Consider the following 26,056-nt stretch of genomic DNA (forward strand, 5'->3'; position numbering starts at 1 on the left):
GAGTGCTGATTTAGGATAAAGTCCCCCCTCTTATTCCTTACGGTTTAAAAGGCTAACTTGATCCTAGCTCTTCCACTTTGTGAATAAGGCCCTGGTTAGGCTCCATTTGGGCGACTCCCCTTCTGTGACCTTCAAACCTTCTATCTATATATGAAGGATCATGTGTAGGCCATTAAGTAACATCATTGAATGTTATTTCAAACATGCACAAGTATATCCATCTATATCAGCCCTATCTGTATAGTTGAAATGGTGACATTGCTGTAACCACGGCAACTCCATCAAGGTCTCCTCTATCCTGTTATGGCATATGACGGCTTCCACTGTTGTAATCTATAGCCTCGCAATTCACGTGGTTAGACCGACCCTACCTTAGGTTCCAGTCTTTTCTTTTAGATTAGCAAGGTCTTTTAGACTAGAATGATTTCTCAGTGAGATGGGAGGGAGGATGTTGAGGTGAGCGCAGCTTGCAACCAGTTTGTCGGGAGCTCCTCCTCAATCGTCGGATAGGGTATTAACATCACATTTGCTCAATGAGAGCAAGGGAACACAAGAGACGGAACCGAATTTCGACCTGGTGTGTTACGGTTGCCGTTCTATTTACCTCTATATAAGGTAAGACATTCATAATTACTGACACATTTGTCAATTTTACGCGTTTTGCCTATTTTGCGCAAATGATGATAACTGAGTCGTCTACCCACTGGGCACAGACCCCAGTGCAATGTCTAGTTTTTATTTACATGTGGTTGAGTTGTCAACTAATGTGAATTCAAGGTTAAATCAACAACAACAACAAAAATATCCATGTCTTTGGATTTAGTTTAAAAGTCGGGGGAAAATACAAAATTCCCTTACATTTCCACGTTGATTCAACGTCATCACATTGCATTTTTGGGGGGTTGAAATGACGTGGAAACAACATTGATTCAACCAGTTTGTGCACAGTCGGTAATAATCACGCAGCTTTGAAGTGTTATTGTTGTAAGGTTACGCGGCAGGGAGATTTTACTGCAGGACAGAGGCGCACGTTGCAACAGCCGTTTGTCAGCTCCTCATATAAATGAAGACATACTATGCGGATATTTCAATGCACGGTGTAGGCTACGCAAGAGAAGGCCAGTAGCCTATTTATTTGCGTTTAGGCTATTTCATTTAAACGCCAATAGCCGTTATTATTTTTTCTATTGTAAAAAATATTTAGATTTCCGTGACTCAAGTAGAATCTATGTCAGTTAACCAGGTTTGCGACACAAAACAATTCTGCGCAACAAAAATGTTACATTCTGCCGAGAATAGATAGCCTAGCCTATGCAGAACAAACGCACAGATTATTTGCTTTGGCTACGTCTGATCTGCTTCAAACGCCGCAATCCAATCATATAGTAACTATAACCGTTATAAAGGTGCCATTGAAGTTCGTTATTAGGTCTGGGGCATTTGGTGCATCACATACCGAGTAGGCCTATAATTTGGTGGAATTTGGTTATTTGCAACAATTCTACCGGGATACCATAACATTAGCAGGGTTAATCTATATTATAAATATTTTCTAATGAATCCTCTCTATCTGAGTAGGCCAAATTGGTGAATTATTTCCACGTTTCACATGCATAGCATGGTAACTACAGTACATACATTCCCGTCCCTATTAATATGTAGTATCATCTATATTTTTTCGGAGGAAATAGGCGACCTGTTTTCCATGTTATTATTAGCCTTTATACAACTGGTGGGTCTAATCCTGAATGCTGGTTGGTTAAAACCGCATTCCAGCCGGTGTCTATTACACAAATTACCATTTGACTGCGCAACCCACTGTCTCATCAACCCAGCCAGGACATGTATAAACTTGGTCTTCTCTGTAAAAAGCATCTAGACATTATCTCACATTTCTTTTAGCCTAACGTTTAGTTTTCAACAGCAGAGATTTGTATAAACCTTGCTGTCTGTCTCTCTGACATTTGCAACATTGTTTCAATATTCAAATTTGATCTCCAGCTGTCCCATAGTCATGAATGTGTCGGGAGTCGGACAGGGCAGCCAGGCATGCAGCTTTTCTCAGCCTGTCGAAATCATGAATCAGCTGGTATAATTTTTATGAATATTTACAAAGAAATGTCAATTGAAAAAAGCTAAAACTAAACGAAGTGCAGCTAGTTTGCAGTCTTTCCAGCTTCAGTTTGAAGTGATTGGAATATGTTGGTAACTCGTTGTATAAAAGCGATAATGCCCTCAAAGCCGATGTTTGGAGGATATATTTTAGCTCGGTTTAAAAAAACAACACTGGCATCATCAAACACTGGCATTTCGGGCCTTATCACTTAAATATCTGGGTGTAATTTACAATGCATGTGACAAGCAATGATTAGTCTATTATGAATTCAAACATTTGAAGATTTTTTCTCAATGTTATTTGCTTGTTTCTGAAAAGATAAAGTAGGATATAGCTATTCCCTCTATTTCTCTGCCTCTGAACCCATGTATTGCCGTTATATCTGTATCATAGCATAGGCCTTAATACCACAATGAAACATCAGAACATTGAAATTTAAAAACAATCTTCAAGGAAATTGGATATCCATGGTCAGGACTAGGCTACATTGTGGTGTTAAATCCACTACAGAATTGCGGTAGGCATGTGACAGCTAATAGTTTGTTGCTGTGTCTAAATTCTACATGTTGAAGCTTCCTCCTTTTCTTTTTCTCTTCAATTTCTCTTCAAATCTTGTTTTTAGAGGCTAATATGAAGACATCGTTTGGCAAGCCACACGCTGGAAAGCTTCAGGAATACTCCCATGTTGTTTGAAGCCCACGGCAGCACCATGCGTTGTGTCTGCTAACAAAAACTAGCTCAACCTCTTTCCAGCCAACCATTGAGAGTATAGAAACACACTCAGCACATCACAGTGATGGGTTTGGACCAACCCTGCTTGGATATGGTGGTGCAAAGGCCCTTTCTGGATGCAACGTGTAAGAGGCACCGCCACCAGAACCTGCTTAGAAAGCTGAGGCCCATACGAATCCTGGGTTTTGTGTTCAGCCTGGTAGCCATAAGCGCTATCTCCTTTTCCTTCAGCGCCTTGACATGGAGCTCAGGGAGCCACCCGGAGCTGCTCCTGCCTCAAGAGGCCCTCCTTCAGTCTGGTCCTGCTCCCCACAGGACTCTACTTTCCACTCAGCACCAGAGGGATCCCAATGTCTCAGCCAACATGCCCGTGGCCATGAGGTCTTCGGCAGACGGCAACGAGAGCCAGGGGGACTATCCCACGGACCTGTTCACCCTGGAAGAGAGGCGCCAGGGTGCTGTGGTGCTCCACATGTTTGGGATGCTGTACATGTTCATCTCTTTAGCCATTGTGTGTGATGAATTCTTCGTGCCCGCTCTGACAGTCATCACAGAGAAGCTGGCCATCTCTGATGACGTGGCGGGGGCCACCTTCATGGCGGCAGGCGGGTCGGCGCCCGAGCTTTTCACTTCTGTCATCGGCGTATTCATCTCGCACAGCAATGTGGGCATCGGAACCATTGTGGGCTCAGCTGTCTTCAACATTCTCTTCGTCATTGGAATGTGTGCCATCTTCTCCAGGGAGATCCTCAACCTCACCTGGTGGCCCCTCTTCCGTGACGTCTCTTTCTACATCATGGACCTGATCATGCTCATATGTTTCTTCCTGGATAACTACATCTCCTACTGGGAAAGTATTACTCTGCTCTCAGCCTATGCCACCTATGTGATCTTTATGAAGTTCAACAGCAATGTTGAGGGCTTTGTGAAAGGCTGCATGAACAAGAATCAAGTGGTGGAGGTGGAGGTTCAGCCGAAGGTGAGTCTATTTCGCTTCATATAATTTTCTTTATCTCTCTTTCCTCTCAGAGCTTCATCAACATTTCCTCTGCCTCCCTTTCTTTCAAATTAATGTGACCATTTCAATCTAGCGGTTAGAATCTCAGATCACAAGGGATTTAGTGCCTACCCTGGCAACGCTGGGCCAATTGTCCACCGCCCTATGGGACTCCCAATCACAGCCGGATGTGATGCAGCCTGGATTCGAACCACGTACTGCAGTGACGCCTCTTGTACTGAGATGCAGCGCCGCTCAGGAGCCCCCCTATGTTGTATCCCATAAAAAGTCAAGTCTTTCCGTTGCCTGGTAACATACAGTATATAAATGAATTCAAATCGAAGTCAGTCGATTTTTGTATTTAATTGTTTCATTTAACCTTTATTTTAACAGGAAGACAAATGTGCCCTGTATATACAACATAAATATACATATTATACCCACAATATATACAGTACTCCCGAGTGGTGCTCTCGAGTGGCACAGCAGTCAAAGGCACTACATCTCAGTGCTAGAGGCATCACTACAGACCCTGGTGTGATTCCAGGCTGTATCACAACTGGCCGTGATTGGGAGTCCCATAGGGCGGCGCACAATTGGCTCAGTGTCATCCGGGTTACGGTTTGTCCGGGGTAGGCCGTCATTGTAAATAAGAATTTGTTCTTTACTGACTTGCCTTGTTAAATAAAGCTAAAAAAATATATACAGTACCAGTCAAAAGTTTAGACACACCTACTCATTCAAGGGGTTTTCTTTATTTTTACTATTTTCTACATTCAGAGGAGACTGCGTGTATCAGGCCTTCATGGTCGAATCAGGCCTTTAGCTCATATATTCTTTGGTTACCACATGATTCCATATGTGTTATTTCATAGTTTTGATGTCTTCACTATTATTCTAGAAAATAGTAAAAATAAAGAAAAATCCCTAGAATGAGTAGGTGTATCCAAACTTTTGACTGGTACTGTATATGGCGGACATGCATAAAGATGGCAGCCCCACATGTACTTACCACAAATGCCTAATGTGCTAAGTTCACCGTATAATACAGTGTTCTCCATTACTCTTTTTTTGTACTTGCATTAGCATAGTAAACTTGATCCCAACTCTAGCTCAAAGATGGCAATAAAAAGTACATTGTGGTGATTTATTGGCACATTGAACCATGTCGCTATAGTTAATAAAGTCTGTGGGTAGTGCTAAAACAATGACGTCATATCTGAATTCCTCCATCTTTATACACCTTTGCCATCAGGAAGTGATTTGAATCTAACATTTAAAATGGAAAACATTTTAAAGAACTTTTTCTTTTCAGTTTATTTGGAAATAATTTAAAATGGTCCTTTTTTCACTTATTGAATTGGAATTTCAGGTTACTTCCTGAATTGACTGACTTGACTGACTCTATTTGGTTTCGATATTTATACAATTTTGAGCTTGCCCAGTCCATGAACTTTAGTCAGCAGGTGTCGCTTGAATGCTTACCCTGTTCTCTGAAATGAAAACGTTATATTTCATAATACCTCTTTAAATTGTGCTCAATTACAGTGCCTTCGGAAAGTATTCAGACCCCTTGACTTTTTCCACATTTTGGTAGGTTAAAGCCTTATTCTAAAATGTATTAAATTGTTTTTTTTCCCCTCAAATCTACACACACTACCCCATAATGACAAAGCAACAACAGGATTTTAGAAATGTTTGTTAATTTATATAAGTATTCAAACCCTTTACTCAGTACTTTGTTGAAGCACCTTTGGCAGTGATTACAGCCTCGAGTCTTCTTGGGCATGAAGCTTGGCACACCTGTATTTGGGGAGGTTCTCACATTCTTCTCTACAAATCCTTTCAAGCTCGGTCAGGTTGGATGGGGATTGTTGCTGCACAGCTATTTGCAGGTCTCTCCAGAGATGTCAAATCAAATCCAATTTTATTGGGCACATACACGTGGTTAGCAGATGTTATTGCAAGTGTAGCGAAATGTTTGGGCTTCTAGTTCCAACAGTGCAGCAATATCAAACATGTAATCTAACAGGTTGTTAGATTACATGTTTGATATTGCTGCACTGTTGGAACAGGAAGCCCAAGCATTTCGCTAAACTGAGCTCAGACTGTCCGCAATAGGCTGAGAGAGGCTGGACTGAGGGCTTGTAGTAAGGCAGGTCCTCACCAGACATCACCGGCAACAACGTCGCCTATGGGCACAAACCCACCAGGCATACTGCTCGTTCTGTGTGTGATTTCCTGCAAGAGGAATGTCAGTGTTCTGCCATGGCCAGCGAAGAGCCCGGATCTCAATCCCATTGAGCACGTCTGGGACCTGTTGGATCGGAGGGTGAGGGCTAGTGTTCCTGGTGTAACACGGGCAGTTGTTGTTGTCATCCTGTACCTGTCCCGCAGGTGTGATGTTTGGATGTACTGATCCTGTGCAGGTGTTGTTACACGTGGTCTGCCACTGCGAGGATGATCAGCTGTCCATCCTGTCTCCCTGTAGCGCTGTCTTAGGCGTCTCACAGTACGGACATTGCAATTTATTGCCCTGGCCACATCTGCAGTGTTCATGCCTCCTTGCAGCATGCTTAAGGCACGTTCACGCAGATGAGCAGGGACCCTGGGCATCTTTCTTTTGGTGTTTTTTAGAGTCAGTAGAAAGGCCTCTTTGGTGTCCTAAGTTTTCATAACTGTAACCTTAATTGCCAACCGTCTGTAAGCTGTTAGTGTCTTAACGACTGTTCCACAGGTGCATGCTCATTTTTTTATGGTTCATTGAACAAGCATGGGAAACAGTGTTTAAACCCTTTACAATGAAGATCTGTGAAGTTATTCAGATTTTTACGAATTATCTTTGAAAGACAGGGTCCTGAAAAAGGGACGTTTCCTTTTTTGCTGCGTTTACATATGAGATGAGTAATGCAGGACATGAAACATTATTAAAGTAGGATTATTAAAGTGACTAGTGATACATTTATTAAAGTGGCCAATGATTTCAAGTCTGTATATAGGCAGCAGCCTCTCTGTTAGTAATGGTTGTTTAACAGTTTGATGGCCTTGATACAGAAGGTGTTTTTCAGTCTCTCGGTCCCAGCGTTGATGCACCTGTACGGCACCTGTACTCGCCTTCTGGATGGTAGCAGGGTGAACAGGCAGCGGATCGGGTGGGTGTTGTCCTTGATGTTCTATTTCGCCTTCCTGTGACATCAGGTGCTGTAGGTGTCTTGGAGGGCAGGTAGTTTGCCCGCTGTGATGCGTTGTGTAGACCGCACCACTCTCTGGAGAGCCTTGCGGTGCAGTTGTCGTACCAGGCGGTGATACAGCTCGACAGGAGGCTCTCAATTGTGCATCTGTAAAAGTTTGTGAGGGTTTTAGGTGACAAGCCAAATTTCTTCAGCCTCCTGATGTTGAAGAGGCGCTGTTGTGCCTTCTTCACCACACTGTCTGTGCGGGTGGACCATTTCAGTTTTTCCGTTATTGCTAATTTTGTCCGGGCGGCCAGTTTTAGGAGCAGTCTTGGTGGTTCCAAACTTCTTCCATTTAAGAATGATGGAGGCATTGTGTTTTTGGGGACCTTCAATGCTGCAGAAATTGTTTGGTACCCTTCCTCAGATCGGTGCCTCGACACAATCCTGCCTTGGAGCTCTACGGACAATTCCTTCGACCTCATGGCTTGATCTTTGCTCTGACATGCACTGTCAATTGTGGGACCTTATATTGACAGGTGTGTGCCTTTCCAAATCATGTCCAATCAATTGAATTGAACACAGGTGGACTCCAATCAAGTTGTAGAAACATCTCAAGGATAATCGGTGGAAACAGGACGCACCTGAGCTAAATTTCAAGCCTCATAGCAAAGGGTCTGAATACTTATTTAAGTAAGGTATTTCTGTTTATTTGTAGTACATTTGCAAAAATGTCCCCCAAAAACTTTGCTTTGTCATTATGGGTTATTGTGTATAAATTGATGAGGATTGGTTTTTATTTAATCAATTTTAGAATATGGCTTTAACCTAACAAAATGTGGAAAAAGTCAAGGGGTCTGAATATTTTCCAAAGGCACTATATATGGCTTTACATGCTGTACTCAATTGAATACACCATTTTCTGAGTGGGATTTCAAGTAGTTTTAGAGTTATGATCAATTGTACAACCAATACGGATTTTGTGTTAAACGCTCTACAACAAAGCTTTCTTAGTGTCCATCAGGCTTTCTCTACCCTTCACCTTGTTCTGAACACCTCCAAAAAAAGGTAATGTGGTTTTGTAAGAAGAATGCCCTTCTCCCCACAGTTGTGATTACTACTTGAGGTAGTCACCTCATACAAGTACTTGGGAGTATGGCTAGACAGTACACTGTCTTTCTCTCAGCACATATAAAGGTTTCTTCTATCGTAATCGCTCCTCTTTCACCCTAGCTGCCAAACTAACCCTGATTCAGATGACCATCCTACCCATGCTAGATTACGGAGACGTAATTTATAGATCGGCAGGTAAAGGTGCTCTCGAGCGGTTAGATGTTCTTTACAATTCGGCTTTCAGATTTGCCACCATTGCTCCTTATCCTTTCAAGGACACACGTTCCGCTAGCGGCACACCCCCCCCACCCCCACTGAAAAGGCAGAGCCGCGAAATTCAAAAAAAAAATATTTTTTAAATATTTAACTTTCACACATTAAAGTCCAATACAGCTAATGAAAGACACAGATCTTGTGAATCCAGCCAACATGTCCGATTTTTAAAATGTTTTACAGGGAAGACACAATATGTAAAGATGTAAATCTATTAGCTAAAAACACATTAGCATAATCCACCATCTTTACTTTGTCCACCAACAACAGTAGCTATCACCAATTCGGCTAAACTAAGATATTGATAGCCCCTAACCAAGAAAAAAACTCATCAGATGACAGTCTGATAACATATTTATGGTATAGGATAGGTTTTGTTAGAAAAATGTGCATATTTCAGGTAGATGGCATAGGTTACAATTGCACCCACCGTCACAAATGGACTAGAATAATTACAATGAGCAATGTGTTTACCTAACTACTAATCATCAAACATTTCGTAAAAATACACAGCATACACTAATCGAAAGACACAGATCCTGTGAATACAGACAATATTTCAGATTTTCTAAGTGTCTTACAGCGAAAACACAATAAATCGTTATATTAGCATAGCACATGTGCAAACATTACCCCAGCATTGATTCTAGCCAAAGAGAGCGATAACGTAAACATCGCCAAAATATATAAAAATTTTTCACTAACCTTCTCAGAATTCTTCAGATGACACTCCTGTAACATCACATTACAACATACATATACAGTTTGTTCGAAAATGTGCATATTTAGCCACCAAAATCATGGTTAGACAATGAGAAAAGTAGCCCAGCTGGTGAGAAAATGTTCGTGCGCCATATTAGACAGTGATCTAGTCGTATACATAAATACTCATAAACGTGACTAAAAAATATAGGGTGGACAGCGATTGATAGACAATTTAATTCTTAATACAATCGCGGAATTACATTTTTTAAATTATCCTTACTTTTCAATACAGTTTGCGCCAAGCGAAGCTAAGTAAAAAAAAATGGCGTCCTAAGCCACTAACATTTTTCGACAGAAACACGATTTATCATAATAAATTGTTCCTACTTTGAGCTGTTCTTCCATCAGAATCTTGGGCGAAGCATCCTTTCTTGGGTATAATCGTCTTTTGGTGGAAAGCTGTCCTCTTGCCATGTGGAAATGCCAACTGCGTTCGGCATGAACTGGAAGCGTGCCCAGAGATTCACAGCGTCTCAGAAATAAATGTCCCAAAATCGCACTAAACGGATATAAATTGCTATAAAATGCTTTAAATTAACTACCTTATGATGTTTTTAACTCCTATAACGAGTAGAAATATGACCGGAGAAATATAACTGGCTTCACTAGTGCTTGGAAAAACAGTGGGTCGGTATCCTCCGCGCGCATGACGCACCAAGAAAAGAGCTCCTACATACAGGGTTTTTTCATTTATAGTGCCTGTGATTGTGCAATCGACACCATTCAAATCGTCATCACGTAAAGGCATCCAGGGGAAGACGTAAGCAGTGTCCATATACTCATAGGAATAACAGTGGCCTTAAAACTGACTCCAGAACAGAGGCCAAAATTTCTGAAATCTGACTCCATGTCAGGGAAATTGCTGTAGAATTTAGAGACAGAATTTCAACTCCTATAGAAACTATAGACTGTTTTATATCCAATAATAATAATAATATGCATATTGTACGATCAAGAATTTTGTAGGAAGCCGTTTCAAAAATTACACGATTACCATAAATAGTGACAACAGCACCCCCTAGCCTTAACAGGTTATAGGACACATCACTGCACTCTATACTCCTCTGTAAACTGGTCATCTCTGTATACCCGTCCCAAGACCCACTGGTTGATGCTTATTTATAAAACCCTCTTAGTTCTCACCCCCATATCTGAGATATCTACTGCAACCCTCATCCTCCACATACAACACCCGTTCTGCCAGTCACATTCTGTTAAAGGTCCCCGAAGCACACACATCCCTGGGTCTCTCGTCTTTTCAGTTCCATGCAGCTAGCGACTGGAACGAGCTGCAACAAACACTCAAACTGGACAGTTTTATATAAATCTCGTCATTGAAATACTCAACCATGGACACTCTTACTGACACTTGTGGCTGTTTTGCGTGATGTATTGTTGTCTCTACCTTCTTGCCCTTTGTGCTGTTGTCTGTGCCCAATAATGTTTGTATCCTGTTTTGTGCTGCTACCATGTTGTTGCCATCTTATGTTGCTACCATGCTGTGTTGTCATGTTTTGCTGCTATGTTGTTGTCTTAGGTACCTCTTTATGTAGTGTCTCTCTTCTCGTGATGTGTGTTTTGTCCTATATTTTATTTCATTCATTTTTATTTTTAATCCCAGCCCCCGTCCCTGCGTTTTTTTCCACTCACATTACGCAACACAGTCTCCACTTTTTTCATCTTTCTTTTTCTGATTTTTCATTTAATTACTACAGCCTGTACCAACCTTCTTGTAAAATAATGACATATTTAGCTTTTTCTACAACAAAATAAAGCAGTTTTTCCTCCACATTCCTCTAGGGACATGACACGACAAAAAGTTTCTCAGGTGTTTTCAGACTTCAAAAGTGTTTATCTGTTGAGATGACACTGGCCTGCCATAAAGTGTTCCTTTTTGGGATTAATAAAAACGTCAGTATCATTCTAGGTTAAGCTGGACATGTGTCCCAGTTTGACAGACAAATCCCTGAAAATGTAAGGAATCCCTACAAACCATACTTCAAAGTACGGTCTGGTTTGAAAATGTAATTCAGATATCCAAAATATGTTGGATCTCAGTCATCAAAGTATGATAAATAACACCTATTAGGAGACCTTTACTGTAAAAAACCTTAAACCAGTATTAATACCTTCCGCATGATGATTACAAGCCTCATTGCAAGGAGGATCGGTACCTGTACACAGAATTGCTACTGTGGTACAATGGTCTTATTCCATCTGTCTCTCAGACATTCTCATTAAGAAATTCTAAGAAGCTTGAAATACTCCCTCAAGTTAAATTATGCTGTAAGATATTTTTGGTTTATTCACAAAGAATGACTGGTATCTTCCTTGTGATACATGTATGTATAAGAAATCCATTGATTCAAAGCATTACTTCACAGAGTATAGAATGCTATCCTCAATGACACTGGAGGGCAAAGGGAATATAATTCCAGAGCAATTTGATACCGTTGTTGAGATTATCCTGATGGATTTAGGTTACTTTGTGACACGAGATGGAAATTAATTTTGGTGATACTATCTCAGAAATCTGTATTTTAAAACTAATTCAGGATTTACTTTAAGTACATAAAGGATATTTCATCAGAGGTCACATAATACCGGGAACTGAACATCCAAGAGACTGAAAGATTTGCATAGCTTTCAAGGAAGTGAGAATCTAATAACAATGCTTTCAAAATGTAAAGATGTCTTGAATTTGTATTTTGGACTCTGGCTGCTTCTAATGAGGGAAATAAACCTCATAAAATTACAACAGGGAGTTTCAGAGCAAAGAGGAGATTTGAATGACCTTGAGCTGCAATGCATGCTGAGCACCCGAATAAGACTACTGGAGAAAATAACAGAAAAACAAATAAGAAAAGGAGGGAGACCGATAAATCGATCAACCTTGCTTGTGTCTGCTCTCAGCTCCACATCTCTGTCATCGCACATTTAAGTCTTTCCTATCACAGTCTGCTGAGTAATGCCCCCCCCCCCCGGCTACAGACCAACGTGTAGGAAAAGGGAACAGAAGATACCTAGTTGTAAGTCGCTCTGGATAAGAGCGTCTGCTAAATGACTTAAATGTAATGTAAATGTAGTCAATTGTACAACTCAAAGAATTCAGCTGAAATATGTTTGCCGCATTTAACCCAACCCCTCTGAATCAGAGAGGTGTGGGGGGCTGCCTTAATTGACATCCACGTCATCGGCGCCTGGGGAACAGTGGGTTAACGTCCTTGCTCAGGGGCAGAATGACAGATTTGATCCTGAATGTGAGAATCTCTCTTATGTTTATAATTTTACATATTTCTTTGCTTCATTATATAGCTGTAGGTATTTGTGATATGATCAACTGTAGTTGTATTTTGATGTTACAGTGGATATGAGCTATCATGTAGCATTTTATTTTAACATGATGGCGGCGACGGAGATGGCAGCAGCGTGACTAGCTATTTTTTACGTTATTAGCTCAGGAATCATTTTGTGTCGGGAAGAACTATTAGATATTCAAGCGGCGGTAACGCACCAGAACCTCCAGCATTACGACCAGGATTACAACTTCCCTGGAGCGGATCCTTTATTTGCTCTCCCCAGAGCAATTTAACTTATTTTAGAGGCTGACCCAAAACAACGCTGGCAGAGAAGAGGTACTCGAGGTGGTCTTCTTGTCCGACTTAGGAAGAAGGCACACCACCCACCACTCCTGAGTGTTTTACTCGCTAATGTCCAATATCCGGGTAATAAAGTTGATGAGCTCAAGGCGCGAGTTTCTTTTCAGAGAGACACCAGGGATTGTAACATACTCTGCTTCACAGAAACATGGCTCTCTCGACATATACTGTCTCTCTGTAAAGCCAGTTTGGTTCTCAGTACATCGCGCCGACAGGACCAAACATCTCTCCGGGAAGCAGAAGGGTGGAGGTACAGTGTATGTTTTATGATTAACGACTTATGGTGTAACTGTGATAACATACAGGAGGAACTAAAGTCCTTCTGTTCACCCGACCTAGAATATCTCAATCAAATGCCCACTGTACTATCTCCAGAGAGAATTTTTGTCAATAATAGCCACAGTGGTCTATCCCCCCCCCCCAAGTGGATACCACGATGGGCCTTAAAGAACTTCACTGGAGTTTATGCAAACTGGAAACCACATATCCTGAGGCTGCATTTATTGTAGCTGGGGATTTTAACAAAGCAAATTTGAGGAAAAGGCTCCCGAAATTCTATCAACATATTGATTGTGGTACTCGCGCTGCTAAAACCCTCAACCATTGCTATACTACCTTCCAGAATGCATATAAGGCCATCCCCCGCCCTCCATTCGGCAGATCGGACCATGATTCCATCTTGCTCCTCCCCTATTATAGGCAGCAACTCAAACAGGAAGCACCCGTGGTGAGGACTATTCAACGCTGGTCTGCACAATCGGAATCAACGCTTCAAGATTGTCTTGACCACGTGGACTGGGACATGTTCAGAGTAGCTTCAGAAAACTGTAATATCCTATGTTTCACGGAATCGTGGCTGAATGACGACATGGATTTTTAGCTAGTTGGATATACGCTGCACCGGCAAGATAGAACAGCACACAAACAACAGCTGGTGCACAAAATCTAAGGAAGTCTCTAGATTTTGCTCGCCTGAAGTAGAGTATATTGTGATAAATTGCAGGCCACACTACTTGCCTAGAGAGTTTTCAGGGATACTTTTCGTGGCTGTTTATTTACCACCACAGACAGATGCTGGCACTAAGACCGCACTCAGTCAGCTGTATAAGGAAATAAGCAAACAGGAAACCACTCACCCAGAGGCGGTGCTCCTAGTGGCCGGAGACTTTAATGCAGGGAAACTTAACTCAGTTCTACCAAATTTCCATCAACATGTTACATGTGCAACCAGAGGGAAAAAAATTCTAGATCACCTGTACTTCACGCACAGAGACACGTACAAAGCTCTCCCTCGCCCTCCATTTGGTAAATGCGACCACAACTCTATCCTCCTGATTCCTGCTTACAAGCTAAAATTAAAGCAGGAAGCACGAATGACTCGGTCTATAAAAAGGTGGTCAGATGAAGCAGATACTAAACTACAGGACTGTTTTGCTATCACAGACTGGAACATGTTCCGGGATTCTTTGTGTTCTTGGGCACAAAGGCAACCAAAGGCAACCAGCCTAAATGACTACAGACCCGTAACACTCACGGACTATTTGCATGATGTGTCCCCCCAACCCCTCTTTTTACGCTGCTGCTACTCTCTGTTTATCAGAATTGCATAGTCACTTTAACTATACATTCATGTATATACTACCTCAATTGGGCCAACCAACCAGTGCTCTCGCACATTGGCTAACCGGGTTATCTGCATTGTGTCCCACCCACCAACCGCCAACACCCTCTTTTGCGCTACTGCTACTCTCTGTTCATCATATATGCATAGTCACTTTAACCATATCTACATGTACACATGTAGATCTACATGTACATGTACACGATGGCATTGTGGAGTACACCACATCAGTCACTGGCTTTATCAATAAGTGCATCAAGGACGTTGTTCCCACAGTGACTGAACGTACATACCCCAACCAGAAGCCATGGATTACAGGCAACATTCGCACTGAGCTAAAGGTTAGAGCTGCCGCTTTCAAAGTGCGGGACTCTGACCCGGAAGCTTTCAAGAAATCCTGCTATGCCCTGCGACGAACCATCAACAGGCAAAGCGTCAATACAGGGCTAAGATTGAATCATATTACACCGGCTCTGACGCTCGTCTTATGTGGCAGAGCTTGAAAACTATTACAGACTACAAAGGGAAGCACAGCCGCGAGCTGCCCAGTGACACGAGCCTACCAGATGAGCTAAATCACTTCTATGCTCACTTCGAGGCAAACAACACTGCATGATATGATAGCATCAGCTGTTCCGGATGACTGTGTGATGACGCTCTCCGTAGCCGACGTGATGGTACGATGAGATGGATTACCAAGACGTGTGCTACGGGCATGTGCTGAGCAACTGGCAGGTGTCTTCACTGACATTTTCAACATGTTCCTGATTGAGTCTGTAATACAAACATGTTTCAAGCAGACCACCATAGTCCCTGTGCCCAAGAACACAAATGCAACCAGCCTAAATGACTACAGACCCGTAACACTCACGTCCGTAGCCATGAAGTGCTTTAAAAGGTTGGTAATGACTCACATCAACACCATTATCCCAGAAACCCTAGACCCACTCCAATTTGCATACCGCCCAAACAGATCCACAGATGATGCAATTTCTATTGCACTCCACACTGCCCTTTCCCACCTGGACGAAAGGAACACTTATGTGAGAATGCTATTCATTGACTACAGCTCAGCGTTCAACACCATAGTACTCTCAAAGCTCATCACTAAGCTAAGGATCCTGGGACTAAACACCTCCCTCTGCAACTGGATCCTGGACTTCCAGACGGGCCGCCCCCAGGTGGTGAGGGTAGGTAGCAACACATCTGGCATGCTGATCCTCAACACTGGAGCTCCCCAGGGGTGTGTGCTCAGTCCCCTCATGTACTCCCTGTTTACCCACGACTGCATGGCCAGGCACGACTCGAACACCATCAATTAAGTTTGCAGACGACACAACAGTGGTAGGCCTGATCACCGACAACGATGAGACAGCCTATAGCGAGGAGGTCAGAGACCTGGCCGGGTGGTGCCAGAATAACAACCTATCCCTCAACGTAACCAAGACTAAGGAGATGATTGTGGACTAGAGGAAAAGGAGTACCGAGCACGCCCCCATTCTCGTCGATGGGGCTGTAGTGGAGCAGGTTGAGAGTTTCAAGTTCCTTGGTGTCCACATCACCAACAAACTAGAATGGTCCAAACACACCAAGACAATCGTGAAGAGGGCACGACAAAGCCTATTTCCCCTCAGGAAATTAAAAAGATTTGGCATGGGTCCTCAGATCCTCAAAAGGTTCTACAGCTGCATCATCGAGAGTATCCTGACTGGTTGCATCACTGCCTGGTACAGTAATTGCTCGGCCTCTGACCGCAAGGCACTACAGAGGGTAGTGTGTACGGCCCAGTACATCACTGGGGCTAAGCTGCCTGCCATTCAGGACCTCTACACCAGGTGGTGTCAGAGGAAGTCCCTAAAAATTGTCAAAGACCCCATTCACCCCAATCATAGACTGTTCTCTCTACTGCCGCATGGCAAGCGGTACCGGAGTGCCAAGTCTAGGACTTAAAGACTTCTCAACAATTTTTACCCCAAGACTCCTGAACTGGTAATCAAATGGCTACCCGGACTATTTGCATTATGTGCCCCCCCCCCAACCCCTCTTTTTACGCTGCTGCTACTCTCTGTTTATCATAATTGCTTAGTCACTTTAACTATATCTACATGTACACACTACATCAATCAGCCTGACTAACCGGTGTCTGTATGTAGCATCGCTACTTTTATAGCCTCGTTATTGTATATAGCCTGTCTCTCACCCAATACCTTTTTTTGCACTATTGGTTAGAGCCTTTAAGTAAGCATTTCACTGTAAGGTCTGTTGTATTCGGCGCACGTTACAGATTTGATTTGAAATAATATCGACACATTTACGGTGAATGAGTTAAGCAGGTAATGCATAAGAGATGTTGTACCCACCTGGACTATTAAAACCAACCCTAAATAGAAACTGTGGATAGAGCATTCGCGCAAAACCGAAAGCGCGAACCACCGCATTTAACCAGGGCAAGAGACTGGGAATGTGGAAGAATACAAACAATGTAGTTATTCCATCTGTAAAGCAATCAAGCAGGCTAAACGTTGTTAAACCTTTAGTTTAGAAGACCTGCATATACAGTGCATTTGGAAAGTATTCAGACCCCTTGACTTTTCCCACATTTTGTTACGTTACAGTCTTATTTTAAAATTGATGAAATAGTTTTTTCCCCTCATCAATCTACACACTATACCCCATAATGTCAAAGAAAAACCACATTTTTGCAAATGTATTAATAATAAAAAACTGAAATATCACATTTACTAACAGGTGCCCTTCTTTGCGAGGAATTGGAAAATCTACCTGGTCTTTGTCATTGAATCTGTGCTTGATATTCATTGCTGGACCGAGGAACCCTACAGATAATTGTATGTGTGGGGGTACAGAGAAGAGGTAGTCATTAAAAAATCCTGTTAAACACCATTATTGGGTACATTTTTACCCCTATTTAGGCTTGCCAGAACAAAGGGATAGAATACTTATTGACTGAAGACATTTCAGCTTTACATTTGTTGTACACATTTCTAAAAACATACTGTAAATCCACTTTGACATGATGGGTTATTGTGTGTAGATCAGTGACACAAAATCTAAATTTAAACGATTTAAAATTTGTGCTGTAACGTAACAAAATGTTTAAAAAGTCAAGGGATGTGAATACTCTATGAAGGCACTGTATAAGGGTGATATCAACATGTCATTAAATCGGGTGATTTACAGATTGTGGAATAAGTCTTTTTGCCAACCTTTATAGTATGTAATTTTCTTTTAAATTATGTGAATCATTGATGTAGGCCGTATAAGGGCTTATGGAAACTTTGTAGATTTTTAAGATACATTTTGTACTGAATCTGAATGTCAGTCCGAGATGTATTTGAGATTTTCAAACTATTTAAGTACGTATATTATGCCCGTTTGTGTAAAGTGAGGAAGTCCAGTGTTCATTTTACACCAATATTGTTTTGTTTCTATAGTCAGGTTTCCATCCAATTGGCGACAGATTTTCATGTGAATATAAAAAATCCACATACAGAAAATATGCGCATTTTCCCACCACTGGTGTTTCCACCAAACTGACGTATTGTGGATAAAAATCAGTATGTGATGACATAGTACTTTTTTGCAGTCAAGCATCATTCATCATGTCACCAGAATAAGACCCTCAATATTTATTGGAAAGGAGCATCAAGCTCACCCCCGTGTGAAGTTCATCCTAACTTTATTAATCTGTAGCCTAATGAACTGCATGGCTTCCCGAGTCGTAGGGGGAGGATCATACACTATATAATCTTGTGACTCCAAGTTTACTTCGATATGATGATTATTATATCAATATTTGCGCATAAAGGAGTTTCCGCTGCCATTTCTCGCATAATTCATTTCACATACACAAGAAGATCCCACGATGTCGAAGAACAAATGATCTGTCGGCATTTATAAAATTGTACCAAAACTTCCTGTCTGCATCACAGCTGTTGTGATTTTTTTTTTAAATACAGTATGACTTTACCGTATAAACTTGACTGTGCACATTGCTCTAGGTCTACGTTCATGAAATGGAGAAAACCAGCTGTCGTTGTCGATTACTAGACGAGTCAGATATGCACCTGAATTTAGCCCTGAGGGTCAATACTTCAAACTCAAACTGTCTGTTCCCAGTTCTGCTTTGTGCTTGCCTCTGCAAAAGCTCCACATTGGTCATCAGTTGGGCCCCCATGCGGTGTTTTAACCAACTAAGGGTGCTATTCATACGTACTGTATCTATCAGTATTGTTCTGTTTCCCTGCTTCGTAAAAAGTTATCCACGAAACACTATCAACCGTGTTAACAAAACGATACAATATATACTGTAGATGTGCAGCACATTTTCATGGCTTTCAAATTGAAACCACTGTGTATTATCTTCATGACACTGGCATTGAATGGACAGGAGAGGACAGGACAGGGATGAAAGTTAGTGGAAAGCAACAGGACGTCAAAGCCTCAAATTGCATAGGAGAGAAACAGTTTGGAGATGGTATGGCTCTTTCTAGGCCTTTGTAAGCACATTTCAATCTTTGAGAATATACTATAGCAAACCTTTAGTACCAGTTTACCGCTGCTGACAACACAACACAGTCTTGTTGACATGCGTATCTTGCATAACCTGTGGAGAAGGTTGATCAGTTGGGAAGTGATTTTAGAATCAGCTGATGCATAGTAGGAAAATGCACAAGAATGTGTACCAACTATGTACCATTATGTTGGTTAAAAAGATGTGACATGATTGGCATGTAATCGGAAAGCACCCACCAATTAAAGCATTCCATCTTAAAAGTCGACGGGATCGGTGTCTCCCCCGCGGGACGGTTGAGCTAACATAGGCTAATTTGATTAGCATGACGTTGTAAGTAACAAAAACAATTCCCAGCACATAAACATATCTAATATGGGCAGAAAGCTGAAACTCTTGTTAATCTAACTGCACTGTCCAATTTACAGTAGCTATTACAGTGAAATAATACCATGCTATTGTTTGAGGAGAGTGCACAATTATGAACTTGAAAATGTATTAATAAACCAATTAGTCACATTTGGGCAATCTTGATAAAACAGTTTGAACAGATATGCAATGGTTCATTGGTTCAGTCTAAAACTTTGCACATACACTGCTGCCATCTAGTGACCAAAATCTAATCTGCGCCTGGGCTGTAAAAGTACATTTTTTATTTTTTAAATTTCACCTTTATTTAACCAAGTAGGCAAGTTGAGAACAAGTTCTCATTTAAAATTGCGACCTGGCCAAGATAAAGTAAAGCAGTTCGACACATACAATAACACAGAGCTACACATGGAGTAAAACAAACATACAGTCAATAATACAGTAGAAAAATAAGTATATATACAATGTGAGCAAATGAGGTGAGATAAGGGAGGTAAAGGCAAAAAAGGCCATGGTGGGGAGGTAAATACAATATAGCAAGTAAAACACTGGAATGGTAGATTTGCAGGGGAAGAATGCAGAAATAATGGGGTGCAAAGGAGCAAAATAAATAAATACAGTAAGGGGAGAGGTAGTTGTTTGGGCTAAATTATAGATGGGCTATGTACAGGTGCAGTAATCTGTGAGCTGCTCTGACAGCTGGTGCTTAAAGCTAATGAGGGAAATAAGTGTTTCCAGCTTCAGAGATTTTTGTAGTTCGTTCCAGTCATTGGCAGTAGAAAACTGGAAGAAGAGGCGGCCAAAGGAAGAATTGGTTTTGGGGGTGACCAGAGAGATATTCCTGCTGGAGCGCGTGCTACAGGTGGGTGCTGCTATGGTGACCAGCGAGCTGAGATAAGGGGGGACTTTACCTAGCAGGGTCTTGTAGATGACCTGGAGCCAGTGGGTTTGGCGATGAGTATGAAGCGAGGGCCAGCCAACGAGAGCGTACAGGTTGCAGTGGTGGGTAGTATATGGGGCTTTGGTGACAAAATGGATGGCACTGTGATAGACTGCATACAATTTGCTGAGTAGAGTATTGGAGGCTATTTTGTAAATGACATCGCCGAAGTCGAGGATTGGTAGGATGGTCAGTTTTACAAGGGTATGTTTGGCAGCATGAGTGAAGGATGCTTTGTTGCGAAATAGGAAGCCAATTCTAGATTTAACTTTTGATTGGAGATGTTTGATGTGAGTCTGGAAGGAGAGTTTACAGTCTAACCAGACACCTAGGTATTTGTAGTTGTCCACATATTCTAAGTCAGAACCGTCCAGGGTAGTGATGTTGGACGGACGGGCAGGTGCAGGCAGAGATCGGTTGAAGAGCATGCATTTAGTTTTACTTGTATTTAAGAGCAATTGGAGGCCACGGAAGGATAGTTGTATGGCAGTGAAGCTCGTCTGGAGGGTTGTTAACACAGTGTCCAAAGAAGGGCCAGAAGTATACAGTATGGTGGCGTCTGCGTAGAGGTGGATCAGAGACTCACCAGCAGCAAGAGCGACATCATGGATGTATACAGAGAAGAGAGTCGGTCCAAGAATTGAACCCTGTGGTACCCCCATAGAGACTGCCAGAGGCCCGGACAACAGGCCCTCCGATTCGACACACTGAACTCTATCAGAGAAGTAGTTGGTAAACCAGGCGAGGCAATAATTTGAGAAACCAAGGTTGTCGAGTCTGCCAAAAGGAATGTGGTGATTGACAGAGTCGAAAGCCTTGGCCAGATCAATGAATACGGCTGCACAGTATTGTTTGTTATCAATGGCGGTTAAGATATCGTTTAGGTCCTTGAAGGTGGGTGAGGTGCACCCATGACCAGCTCTGAAACCAGATTGCATAGCGGAGAAGGTATGGTGGGATTCGAAATGGTCGGTAATCTGTTTGTTGACTTGGCTTTCAAAGACCTTAGAAAGGCAGGGTAGGATAGATATACGTAGGTCTGTAGCAGTTTGGGTCAAGAGTATCCCCCCCTTTGAAGAGGGGGAAGACCGCAGGTGCTTTCCAATCTTTGGGAATCTCAGACGACACGAGAGGTTGAACAGGCTAGTAATAGGGGTTGCAACAATTTCGGCAGATAATTTTAGAAAGAAAGGGTCCAGATTGTCTAGCCCGGCTGATTTGTAGGGGTCCAGATTTTGCAGCTCTTTCAGAGCTGACTGGATTTGGGTGAAGGAGAAATAGGGAAGGCTTGGGCGAGTTGCTGTGGTGGGTGCAGTGCTGTTGACCGGAGTAGGGGTAGCCAGGTGGAAAGCATGGCCAGCCGTAGAAAATCCTTATTGTAATTCTCAATTATAGTGGATTTATCGGTGGTGACAGTGTTTCCTATCCTCAGTGCAATGGGCAGCTGGGAGGAGGTGTTCTTATAACTTTTTTGAGTTTGTGTTGCAGGAAGCAAAGTTCTGCTTGAAAAAGCTAGCCTTGGCTTTTCTAACTGCCTGTGTATATTGGTTTCTAGCTTCCCTGAAAAGTTGCATATCACGGGGGCTGTTCGATGCTAATGCAGTACGCCACAGGATGTTTTTGTGTTGGTTAAGGGCAGTCAGGTCTGGAGAGAACCAAGGGCTATATCTGTTCCTGGTTCTAAATTTCTTGAATGGGGCATGCTTATTTAAGATGGTGAGGAAGGCATTTAAAAAACATAACCAGGCATCCTCTACTGATGGGATGAGATCAATATACTTCCAGGATACCCCAGCCAGGTCGATTAGAAAGGCCTGCTCGCTGAAGTGTTTCAGGGAGCGTTTGACAGTGATGAGGGGTGGTCGTTTGACCGCTGACCCATTACGGATGCAGGCAATGAGGCAGTGATTGCTGAGATCTTGGTTGAAAACAGCAGAGGTGTATTTAGAGGGCAAGTTGGTTCGGATGATATCTATGAGGGTGCCCGTGTTTACGGCTTTGGGGTGGTACCTGGTGGTACCTGATAATTTGTGTGAGATTGAGGGCATCAAGCTTAGATTGTAGGATGGCTGGGGTGTTCCATGTTCCAGTTTAGGTCGCCTAGCAGCACGAGCTCTGAAGATAGATGGGGGGCAATCAGTTCACATATGGTGTCCAGAGCACAGCTGGGGGCAACGGTGAGAGACTTGTTTTTAGAGAGGTGAATTTTTAAAAGTAGAAGTTCAAATTGTTTAGGTACAGACCTGAATAGTATGACAGAACTCTGCAGGCTATCTTTGCAGTAGATTGCAACACTGCCCCCTTTGGCCGTTCTATCTTGTCTGAAAATGTTGTAGTTAGGGATGGAGATTTCAGAATTTTTGTGGTCTTCCTAAGCCAGGATTCAGACACGTCTAGAACATCCGGGTTGGCAGAGTGTGCTAAAGCAGTGAATAAAACAAACTTAGGGAGGAGGCTTCTAATGTTAACATGCATGAAACCAAGGCTATTCCAGTTACAGAAGTCATCAAAAGAGAGTGCCTGGGGAATGGGAGTGGAGCTAGGCACTGCAGGGCCTGGATTCACCTCTACATCACCAGAGGAACAGGGGAGGAGTAGGATAAGGGGATGGCTAAAAGCTATGAGAATTGGTCATCTGAACGTCCAGAACAGAGAGTAAAAGGAGGTTTCTGGGTGCGATAAAATAGCTTCAATGTATAATGTACAGACAAAGGTATGGTAGGATGTGAATACAGTGGAGGTAAACCTAGGAGTGATGATGAGAGAGATATTGTCTCTAGAAACATCCTTGAAACCAGGTGATGTCATCTTATGTGTGGGTTGTAGAACTGAAAGGTTGGATAAGGTATAATGAGTAGGGCTAGAGGCTCTACAGTGAAATAAGCCAATAAACACAAACCAGAACAATAATGGACAAGGCATATTGACATTAAGGAAAGGCATGCTTAGTCAAGTGATCATAAGGGTCCAGTGAGTAGTGAGTTTGGTTGGGGTAATGGCGATTTAGACAGCTAGTCGGGCCATCGGTAGCAAGCTAGCATAGGATGGAGGTCTGTTTTTAGCCACCTCGTGCGTTTCCATCGGTAGATTAGTGGGGTTCCGTGTGGTAGAGGGGATCAATCCAATTGGCAAAATAGATATTGTTATAGTGACCCAAGAAAAATAGTCCGATAGACCTATTCAGATAGCAGCCGATAAGACAGCTAACGATTAGCGGGCCGCAGATTGGCGTTCAGGTAATGTCGCGACGGAGGGGCCAGTTGGATAACTCCCTCGGGTAGATAACATTGGTAGTCCAGTCGTGAAGGAGTGGCTGATGGAACTCTTCGGGACCAACGTAAGCCAATAGTCACTCGGATAGCAGCTAGCTAGCTGTGAGATCCAGGTGTAAATGTCCAGAGCTTGTGGTTGAAATCCGGGGATATGGAGAGAAAATAGGTCCGGTAAGCTCTGGTCTGAGTCGCGTTGTACAAAACTGGCGATAGCTTTTCGAGCTAAAGGATAGCCGATGACGACAAACCGTGGTTAGCTGAATACTAACGTTAGCCAGTAAACTAGCTAGCTTCTGGTTAGCTTCTGGCTAGCTTCTGGTTAGCTCCTGGTTAGCTTCTGGCTAGCTTCTGGTTAGCTTCTGGCTAGCTTCTGGTTAGCTTCTGGCTAGCTTATAATAAGCTTAGCTTATTATGGCCTTTCTCTTGCATTTCAAAGATGATGGTACAATTATTTAAAAAAAAAATCTTTTACCATATCTAATTTGTTATATTCTCCTACATTAAATTCAAATTTCCACACACTTCAAAGTGTTTCCTTTCAAATGGTATCAAGAATATGCATATTTTTGCTTTCGGTCCTGAGATACAGGCAGTTAGATTTGGGTATGTCATTTTAGGTGAAAATTGTTTAAAAAAAAATAATGCCAGGATCCTTATTAAGCTTGTCCATTACAGATTATATTATACACTGAGTGTACAAAACATTAGAAACACCTGTTCTTTCCATGACGTAGACTGACCAGGTGAATCCAGGTGAAAGCTAAGATCCCTTATTGATGTCACCTGTTAAATCCACATGAATTAGTATAGATGAAGCAGGAGAAGACAGGTTAAAGAAGGATTTTTTACCCTTGAGACAATTGAGACATTAATTGTGTATGTGTGCCATTCAGAGAGCGAATGGGCAAGACAAAAGTTTGAAGTGCCTTTAAACAATGGTTATTTAATTTTTGCATCTGAGCTCCTAGAGTGTGTGGCTCTCCTTTTCCTTTTTCAAGGTTTTTCATGCTCAACAGTCTCCAGTGTGTATCAAGAAACAACTGTGGGAAGCATTGGAGTCAACATGGGCCAGCATCCCTGTTGAATGCTTTCGACCCCTTGTAGAGTCCAGGCCCCAATGAATTGAGGCTGTTCTGAGGGAAAAAGGGGGTGAAACTCACTATTAGGAAGGTGTTCCGTATGTTTTGTACACTCAGTGTAATATGACTATACAAAATTAAGGAAATACTATTAAAAAAATCCTAACTGAATATATCAGTTCTGTACTTGCTGCACAGTTTCAAGCTCTTAGATAGATCAACTATGTGATTCCGAGGCACATCATACTTTGTGTTTATGGCCTCTTTGACCCAATAGATGTCTAAGAGGTGTACTACCCTTCATTAATGCATAACCAATTGGCTGCTAATACAGGTGTATCCATGATGAGCACTTACCCACTGATAAGGTCTTTAAGTGCTCTCTTCTCTGGCCTATAATTTTACCATTGCTACCTCTGCCAGCATGACTTGGCTAACCTGGGATCACACCGACTCCGACACAAACTGTCTGTGGTCCGACAGAATTCATTAATTTAATTTGGCTCCTGGGCTAGACTGCTGTGTGTAACAAATTGGTCAGTGCACCATTACTGCTTTACTGAGACTTAGAATTACAGTCGTCCCGGATCCAGAAATGCCTTGTCTGGGTCAGTGGTATTGACTGGTTGATGAGTTGTGTTAAGATGAGGAGGGTGAGTTTCCTAACCGGTCAGGTGGAATTTTCACTCTATCATAATGGTGCTTTGGCTTATTGTTTTATGTCAGATATCGAGACGATTCCATCTGCACTGATTTGTCTCGTATCTAGCAAAGAGTAATCGGATAGATCAAAAGTAGTTTGGCTACTAACAATGTACTGTCATAACATTCAAAAATATGAGATATTGTATGTGTCTGCTGAACCCGATGTCTGCATTAAAACAGTCTCAATGAATCTTAGCTACAATACATCTGTAAACCCTTTTTTTGCGCATTTGTTGATAAAATAACTATCATGTCACAGTAAACTTGCAGTCACGCAATCATATGTTGTATGTTCCTCCCACTACAACTTAGAAAGCATGCACAGTTTATTATATTTAAATTACTCGTTTGGTCTCTAACTTTGAGTAACGCCTGGAGGCAGAGTCAATCTAGGAAGATCCAATCACATAACGTCTGTCACGTACTTTGTTTCACGGAAACATGGCTCTCTTGGGATACTCTGTCGCAGTCAGTAAAGCCAGCCGGATTCTCAATACATCGCACAGACAGGAATAAATATCTCTCCGGGAAGCAGAAGGGCGGAGGGGTGTGTTTCCTGATTAACGACTCACAGTGTAATTCTAGGAATATACAAGAACTCAAGTCAATTTGTTCACCCGACCTGGAAATACTTCACAATTAAATGCCGGCCATATTATCTCCCTAGAGAATTCTCCTCCGTCATCGCCACGGCCGTTTACACCTCAAGCC

At 42.3% G+C, this 26,056-nt stretch overlaps 1 protein-coding gene across 4 annotated transcripts in view; it reads left to right on the forward strand.

Annotated features, from left to right (window-relative positions):
* Positions 1-342: 342 nt before the first annotated feature.
* The window catches only part of LOC129835031 (sodium/potassium/calcium exchanger 2-like), a 149,725-nt gene continuing 124,011 nt past the window's right edge, over positions 343-26,056 (forward strand). For 3 of the 4 annotated variants that reach the window (XM_055900359.1, XM_055900360.1, XM_055900358.1), the window contains exons 1-2: positions 343-615; positions 2,739-3,827. In XM_055900359.1, coding sequence (XP_055756334.1) covers positions 2,913-3,827 — 915 coding nt within the window. In that variant the 5' untranslated portion in view covers positions 343-615; positions 2,739-2,912. The remainder of the gene's footprint in view (positions 616-2,738; positions 3,828-26,056) is intronic. The other variant, XM_055900357.1, reaches the window with a different exon arrangement.

Source organism: Salvelinus fontinalis, chromosome 36 (assembly GCF_029448725.1).
Source record: "Salvelinus fontinalis isolate EN_2023a chromosome 36, ASM2944872v1, whole genome shotgun sequence".
Taxonomy (NCBI): Eukaryota; Metazoa; Chordata; class Actinopteri; order Salmoniformes; family Salmonidae; genus Salvelinus; species Salvelinus fontinalis.